The following is an 8,331-nucleotide window of genomic DNA, read 5'->3' as shown; positions in this document are numbered from 1 at the left end:
TGATGGGTATCCATACAGTTATAGAAAGAAATGGTTCACAAATGGTATCTGATATGGTCTAATTAAGATTGATTTTAACTATAGTCTAATTAAGATTACTAACAAAGACTAATTGCTTAGAAATAATTACCCATTGGCCTAAATCAATAAAACTTTTTTCTAATATTAAAATATACAATTGTTTGGAAGGGAGGGGGGAACTACTTGAAATAAAGCAGAAAACACCTTCACATTAATCGTTCCTCTCATACACTTCAAATTTGTACCTGATGCCTTTCTCCTCCTGGACATCAGAAAGAATACTGGGTATTCAGGGAGAAGTTTTTATTTCTCCAAATCGATTTCTGGAAAAAAATGTGTCACTTTTCAAATTCCTGCATAATCCTTGTCACAGATAGTCTAAGGTGGTCTGGCTTGTTCATGGCTTCCTTATAAAACAGAACTACCTCCCACAATCCAAACCACGTCCACTTTGTTTGCTAATGCTAGTTTCTCAATAACTTTTATTTTTAAGATTTTATTTATTTATTCATGAGAGACACACAGAGAGAGGCAGAGACATAGGCAGAGGGAGAAGCAGGCTCCATGGGGACCCAATGCAGGACTCATCCCAGGACCCGGGGATCATGACCTGAGCCAAAGGCAGACAGACGCTCAACCACTGAGCCACCCAGGTACCCCTGCTCAATAACTTTTAAGGCATCAAACAGACTTTTGGCAAGAAAATGACCTTCTTGTGGAGGTTCCTTGAGATCTCTACTGAGCATTAAATTAATTCCTTCCTTTAAAGGTTGAGTCTTCTCCAGAATAGAGAACCATATCTTCCTTCTCATAATCATCAAATTCTGTTTACCTCCTAACTGAGGATGTGGTCATTCTTTGGAAATACTTGAATTCATTCCTGAGGGAGGGCCACGGCAGGTCCCCATTCTTACTGATGCCCATGTTCTGAGACAAAGCAAGGATGCAGCTTAGCAGACAAACACAGACAGCCCAGCTTGGCAGGAAATTGTCTCCTTGGATTCTAGGCTTTTAGAAAACAATCAAAGACTAACCAATTTGGGTCCTAAATATCTGAGTAGTTTGGAAACTTCATGCATTAAAAAAATTCTGATACTTTGGAGAACAATAAAAAGGAAGGGAAACTTGGTTAGGAAAAAAACTTTGGTAAATAGAATTGAGAAAAAAAAGTTTAGCTATGTATCAAGCACTTACTATGATTAAAAAGTCTATGAAACAAAGAAGCTACTTCTATTTTTTAGCACACAGGCCTAACTGAAGACCACAGAAGTGTGAGACTTCCCCACCCCCCTGGGCCACTTCCTCTTTACTGTTTTCTCTTAGAAAAAACAGAGAGTACTCTTGCTGCCCCAAAATGTCATAGCGCTGTTTGAAGGGGTTTTCTAGTCATCCTTACTGTTTGGAAGTGTGCATGCCATTTTCATCATCTGAAGAGTCAGGGAGCACATTAGGTTAAGCTCTTGCAGAAGCAGTCCATGAATCCAGAATTTGGATATAAGTGGCTTATAAAGACAGAGCTTCCAGGAGAAACGAATAAGGGAGTGGGAAAATGAAGAAGAGAGAATGGGAAGAACAAGGGAACACCCCTCAACATTAGTTTTGCCTTGAAGCAAAGGAGCTGGGCTTTGGGACCTCACATCAGCCTATCTTTGGCTATAAGCTGCAGAATGCGTTGTGTGGGATGAAACATAAAATTCCAAGGTACTTCCAGCTCACTACAGTGCGGTAGGGTAGTCTGCAGGGCTGTGGTAATGTGTAGGTGCTAGTTGTTAACAGCAAAATGTGAAAAAAAAGCTGGGTATGAGCTCATAGAACCTGGGTGGAGCTTCAGTTTGCTACTGAGAGTTTCCTGTTAACTTCCTCTGTGGGGCTCACAACACTTGAAGTCCCAAACTTCTATTAAAAATTCAAAATTGGGCAGCTTGGTGGCTTAGCGGTTTAGCCCTGCCTTCAGCTCAGGGAGTGATCCTGGAGACCTGGGATCGAGTCTCACATCGGGCTCCCTGCATGGAGCCTGCTTCTCTCTCTGCCCCTCTGTGTGTGTGTGTGTGTGTGTGTGTGTGTGTGTGTGTGTGTCTCATGAATAAATAAATAAAATCTTTAAAAAATAGAAAGATTTAAAAAAAAAAAGAAAAGTTCAAAATTTCTAGGGGCTAGAATTAAAGTGTGAATGCCCAGGAACTCAGACCTGAGTTTGGATCCTAATTCACAAAAGAAATTAGAAAAATCATTATTACTGGTTTGACTCTTTGTTACCATATCCATAAAATGGAACAATTATTCCTACATCAAAAAGTTTATTCATTTATTCTAACGGTTGAGAAAGTTGCCTGCCCAGAGGATTCAAAAAGTGCTCAGCAGTTACCTCAGCTCATTGTAATGTTAAAATCTCCCTCAGAACATCCCAATATCTTTTTAATAAAAAGAGCCTGCAAAATTTCCCTTGTTCAGGGAGACACACCTTTGGAAATGATTTCCCATGATCGCCTTGTTTGTACAAATAAAGTTGACTTTGTAAGGCCACTCCGTTTGGTGTAGTCCCTCTCTATAACTCATCAAGGAGCGGGCCCACTTTGGTTTGGAAACTAACAGTCCTAGCATAGTAAATAGTCAATACATAATCAAGAAATGAAGGCCACCTAGTAGCTCAGGGGTTGAGCCGCTGCCTTTGGCTCAGGTTCTGATCCAAGGGTCCAGGGATCCAGTCCTGCATCGGGCTCCCTGCAGGAAGCCTGCTTCTCCCTCTGCCTATGTCTCTGCCTCTCTCTGTGTGTCTCTCATGAATCAATAAATAAAATCTTTTAAGAATAACAAAATAATTGAAAAATAAAACACATTTTTACATCTGATTGTAAAGACCAGATTATGAGCAGGTTTTTCATACACTGAATGAGAGAGAGAGAGAGGGAGGGAGGGAGGGAGAGAAAGAATGGGGGGGGGGCTGGCGGGGGGCACTGGGGCCCTGGCCCTCAGCCCCTAGCACCCCCAGTGACCACATCATTGGAACAACCAAAAATGACCCTGTTAATTTTCAAGACTTTTAGAGAGGCAATACTGCCTCTATTGAATGAGAACCACTTTTTCTTGAGAGTGGGGAGTTGCTGATCTAAAGAACAACATTCTGGCGCCTCTTTCTTCCGAGGAAGACGAAGCTAACCCTTTCCTAACCCGGTCCACGGCGTCCTGCCCAGAGACTGATGACACGGCGCCACGGCTCGGGTTCTGATTGGGCAGCTGAGAAATGAAAATAGCGGATTAAACGGAGGGAACCCCCCAACGCTTTGCGCCGCCCGGTCGCTAGCCTGGGCCGAGACCCCTCGGTGACCGTGGCCGGGCTCCCGGCTGGGCGCCGCCGCGCCGGAGCGCGCTCGCGGTGAGTCCCCTCCGGGGCCGCGCCTCCCCTCCCCTCCCCTCCGCGGTCCCGAGCGCCGGCTCCCGCGGCTGCGGCTCCCCGGTCCTCGCTCCCGGCCGGGCTGCGCTGGGCGCAGGCCCGCGGGGAGCGGCGCGGAGGCTGCAGCGTGGCGCGCGGCGGGCAGCACCCCTCCAGGGCGCCCTGCTGCGTAGCGCCCTGCGCGGGACAGAATAGCTGAGTCACCGGTGGGGTGCGTGGGTGCGGTGGGTGGTGGCGGGCGCTTCCCAGCCTCCCCTGAAGGTTCTTTCCCCGGGAACAGCGCGAAGGAGGGGGAGCGAGCCGGTCACTGGAGGGCGGCGACCGGCCGAAAGCAGCTGTCCCCGGGGCCTAGGGCAGGACTGGCCTCGGTGAGTGGGCGCGTCCGGCGGGGCGCTGGGCCTTCCTCGGGTGCCCTCCTCTCCATTTGCCTTTAGGGTCCCACATTTCCCCCACAGGCTCTAGGGCTTGTGTCTAAACCCAGATTGTGTCACACTGTTTTGTGTAACATTTCTATGGCAGCTTATGTGTTTGTTTTTGTAAAAGCTTTATTGAGGGGCGTCTGGGTGGCTCAGAGGTTGGGCATCTGCCCTTGGCTCAGGGCATGGCACTAGGGTCCCGGGATCAAGTCCCACATTCGGGCTCCCTGCATGGAGTCTGCTTCTCCCTTGCCTCTGTCTCTGCCTCTCTATCATTAATAAATAAATAAAATCTTTAAAATAATTTAAAAAAGCTTTATTGAGATATAACTCACAAACCATACAGTTCGTGTTTTTATTTTTATTTATTTATGATAGTCACACACAGAGAGAGGCAGAGACATAGGCAGAGGGAGAAGCAGGCTCCATGCACTGGGAGCCTGACGTGGGATTCAATCCCGGGTCTCCAGGATCGCACCCTGGGCCAAAGGCAGGCGCTAAACCGCTGCACCACCCAGGGATCCCACAATTTGTGTTCAATGTAATACCACTTAGTGGGTTTTAGTGTATTCACAGAGATGTGCAGACATCACCTCAATTTTAGGACATTTTTCTGATCCCAAAAGAAACCCTGTACCCATTAGCAGTCATTTCCTATTTCTCCTCAACACCCCAGGCCTAAGGAACCACTCACCTTTCTGTATCTAAGGAGTTGCCTGTTCTTGACATTTTATATTAAAGGAATCAAACCGTTTATGGTCTTTGGTGATTGGCTTCTATGACTTATATGATGTTTTCAAAGATCACCCATATTATAGCAAGTATCTGTCCTTTATTTTTTTTTTTACTGCTGAATAATACTCCATTGTATTGATATATCACATTTTGTTTATCCATTCATTATTCAGTAGGTACTCGGGTTGTTTCTTTTTGTGGTATTAAGAATGATATTGTTATCAACATTCTTTTTTTTTTAAAGATTTTTATTTATTTATTCATAGAGACAGAGAGAGAGAGAGAGAGAGAGAGAGAGAGAGAGGCAGAGACACAGGCAGAGGGAGAAGCGGGCATCATACAGAGAGCCTGACATGGGACTCGATCCAAGGTCTCCAGGATCACGCCCTGGGCTGCAGGCTGCGCTAAACCGCTGCACCACTGGGGCTGCCCTGTTATTAACATTCTTGTACAAGTTTTCAGATTGAACAGAAGTTTTCAGTTCTCTTGGGTATATACCTAGGAGTGGAGTTGCGGGGTCATATGTTAACTCTATGTTTAACCTTTTGAGGAACTGCCAGACTGTTTTCCAAAGCTGCTGCACCATTTTACATTCCCACCAGCACTATATGAGAATCTCAAATTTTCTACATCCTCACCAACACTTGATATTTTCTATTTCTTAAATTATAGTCATCCTAGTGAGTGTGAAGTGGTATCTCATAATGGCTATAATATGCATTTCCCTAATGTTGACTGAGGATGCATTGTTTTTTAAATTACATAATTAAAATTTTTCTTTATTATTATTTTTAAAAGATTTTATTTATTCATGAGACACACACACACACACACACACAGAAAGAGAGAGAGAGAGAGAGAGGCAGAGACATAGGCAGAGGGAGAAGCAGGCTCCCTGCAGGGAGCCCGATGTGGACTCGATCCCAGGACCTGGGATCATGCCCTGAGCTGAAAGCAGATGCTCAACCAGTGAGCCACCCAAGTGTCCCTACAAAATTATTTTTAGAAAGAATTTACATGCTGAGGTTTTGAGAACTTTAACTGTGTACATCACATGTCCAAAGTCACAGAGCCTAGACTCAAAACAAGTCTCTCTAAGGCAAATGCTTGAACTTCATCCCCTCTTTCCTAAAAGAGAATATGTGATAAAACTCTTCAAGAAAATTTCTCTTGATATCTCTGTTAGAAAGGGAACGCTGCACAAGATGAATCTCTGCATGGACTAAATGGTTCATTTCTTATTTGCTATTAGAAACCCAAATGTGCAAATAACTTTTTGGTCTCTTAATTTTTCTTTGTAAAAAATAAGTGTTTCCAGGGCACCTGGGTGGCTTAGTCAGTTAAGTGTCTGACTTGATTTGATTGATCTGACTTGATTTCAGCTTAGGTCTCAGGGTTGTGAAAACAAGCCCCCAGTTGGGCTTTGTACTGGGTATAGAGTCTGCTTAGGATTCTCTCTCAACCTCTTCCTCTGCTCCTTCTCCTCCTTCTCTCTCTCTCTCTCTAAAAAAAAAAAAAAAAAAAAAAGTGTTTCCTTGACATCCTCACACTGGATCTTAGATGAAGTAGTGACACTTTCTTGGTATGCAGTACTTTTTAAATCTTTTTTTATTTTTTTTTTATTTTTTTTTTATTTTTTTAATTTTTATTTATTTATGATAGTCACAGAGAGAGAGAGAGAGAGGCAGAGACACAGGCAGAGGGAGAAGCAGGCTCCATGCACCGGGAGCCCGATGTGGGATTCGATCCCGGGTCTCCAGGATCGCGCCCTGGGCCAAAGACAGGCGCCAAACCGCTGCGCCACCCAGGGATCCCTTAAATCTTTTTTAAAAAGATGTATTCATCCACTGTTTTACAGAGTGTGAACATGGGTGGGGCAGAGGGTGAGAGAGTCCCAAGCAGACTCCACATAGAGCTCAGAGCCCTATATGGGGCTTGAGACCATGACCCAGCCAAAACCAATAGCCAGATGCTCAATCGACTGCACCACCCAGATGCCCCAGCATGAAGTGATTTTGTGCTTTTCTTCATGTCAGTACCCTTTGGACTTCTCCTTCCCACTGTCATCAGGACATGGAATGTGGAAAGACAAAAGCTTAAACTTTGTTTAAATGCATAATTATCCAAATATTTTGAGTACACATTTTTTTCTCTAGGTATCTATTCATTTTATACTACTATCAATTTTACTTTAGATATTACCAAAACTTACTTTTTCTCTTTTTTTTACAGTTAAAAATTCAGGTTATGTAGTCTTAAAAGTGACATCCAGAAGCCTCATAAACCCACCTACATAGGAACACAGCAGTTGTAGAGGTGGAGAGAGGAGCAGCCAGAATTAGAGTTCAAATATACCTGACCAACAGCTGTGACACACTGGGGACTTTAACATTCACTGGGGACTGTAAACTTTGACACAGATCACTTAATTCTCTGAAGACTGGATCCAACAATCACGATGAATACAAGAATGTGCTATGGTAGCATGGTGAGTTCCAGACAAACCCTAGAATTCGGTACAGCTGGGGAAGGAGGCCCAAGTCCTGAGATGGTCTTAGAAGCAGAACTGATAGACCTCAGGGAAAGTGATGAAATAGTTGACCTCACCTGCGAATCGCTAGAACCTACAGTGATTGACCTAACTTGCCACGACTCTGTTGTGATTACTGAAGAAAGGAGGCGACGAGGGGGGAACACAAGGTCATTCCAAGGCCAAACTGGCAGCTCTGTGGTGAGCAGTGATAAGGAGGAGCTGATGAGAAACAGGGATGTATATGTGACCGACAGTACCTGCCATAATGCCCTGGAAGAAGAAGCTGTAAGTTGCACACTACCTGGTTATATCCGGTGCCGAATTTGTATGGATGGGTACTCGGAGATTGACCTAAGTAGGCGACACATTTACTCTACAGAATGTGGCCATATCTTCTGTAGTCGGTGCCTCTGCATGTCCCTTAAATATAATAAAAATTGCCCAGTTTGTTTGAAGAAAATCAACTGCTATCAGTACCACCGCATTTTTGTATGAGGTGTGTTGTGTTATTCAGGACAGAACCCTTGGGATGGAAACATGTCCTCGTGCAGAAAATATGGATTCTTGCCATCCAGTACACTGGACTCAAAAAGTCTGCTTTAAAAAATTGCTCTAAAAAAAATAAATAATTGCTCTCTGGAGTATGTGAAAAACTCGTTCATTTCTCACACAATATGAGACTCTTTTTGAATCCCTTTGGTTTCACGCTTCACGCTGGGCTTTGGTACTCAGTGTGCCACAGACTGGTGGTTGACCTCAAAGCAATTTTTCCTTTTTTTTCTTCATAGTATTCAATTTTTAACTGACCACACATGGGCATATTGGATCATGTAAACAAGGGCAACATCCTAGAGATGGTGGAGCAAATGGATGGAAGGAACCTGGGAGACTAACAATTTTGTGAGTCAGCACCACCATACAAATTTGGATTTTTACTTGAGAGATAAATAAACTTTATTCTGCTAAAGCAACCCTATATGAGGTCTTCTTTAGAATAATGGAAACTGTATATTAATTAAGGGGCCAGGCAGTGTGCTGTCTCTGGGTTTCTCTGGATTTCCTGATTCCAGTGGAATGGAAGGAAGTCAGTTCCTTCTGACCTCCTCTCCAACCGGCAGGGTACAGATCGGTACGTGGGCAGATACCATGTCCCCTGGGACTAGTATGAGGACTTGTGTAGGCACATTGAAATCTAGAATTGTGGTTCCGTGCTCTCCTCTGTGCTCTGCCAGGCC

The 8,331-nt window shown here is 44.2% G+C and overlaps 1 protein-coding gene and 1 pseudogene across 3 annotated transcripts; one reads left to right on the top strand and one right to left on the bottom strand.

The window, feature by feature from the left end:
- Positions 1-232: 232 nt before the first annotated feature.
- LOC121485326 lies at positions 233-916 on the bottom strand (annotated as a pseudogene).
- A 2,355-nt stretch (positions 917-3,271) lies between these two features.
- Positions 3,272-8,067, top strand: LOC121479561 (E3 ubiquitin-protein ligase RNF4-like). 3 transcript variants are annotated; one of them, XM_041735254.1, is made up of 2 exons: positions 3,272-3,394; positions 6,796-8,067. In XM_041735254.1, the coding sequence occupies exon 2, from the start codon at positions 7,022-7,024 to the stop codon at positions 7,589-7,591; it is 570 nt and encodes a 189-aa protein (XP_041591188.1). In that variant the 5' UTR covers positions 3,272-3,394; positions 6,796-7,021; the 3' UTR covers positions 7,592-8,067. The 3 variants fall into 3 exon arrangements, with proteins under 3 accessions (XP_041591188.1, XP_041591204.1, XP_041591197.1); XM_041735270.1 differs by lacking the exon at positions 3,272-3,394 and adding an exon at positions 3,478-3,623; XM_041735263.1 differs by lacking the exon at positions 3,272-3,394 and adding an exon at positions 3,638-3,780.
- The last annotated feature ends 264 nt before the right edge of the window (positions 8,068-8,331 follow it).

The sequence above is a fragment of the Vulpes lagopus genome, chromosome 2 (genome assembly GCF_018345385.1).
Source record: "Vulpes lagopus strain Blue_001 chromosome 2, ASM1834538v1, whole genome shotgun sequence".
Classification (NCBI taxonomy): domain Eukaryota; kingdom Metazoa; phylum Chordata; class Mammalia; order Carnivora; family Canidae; genus Vulpes; species Vulpes lagopus.
Note: the sequence above shows the minus strand (reverse complement) of the source record. Positions and strands in the feature narration are given on the sequence as shown.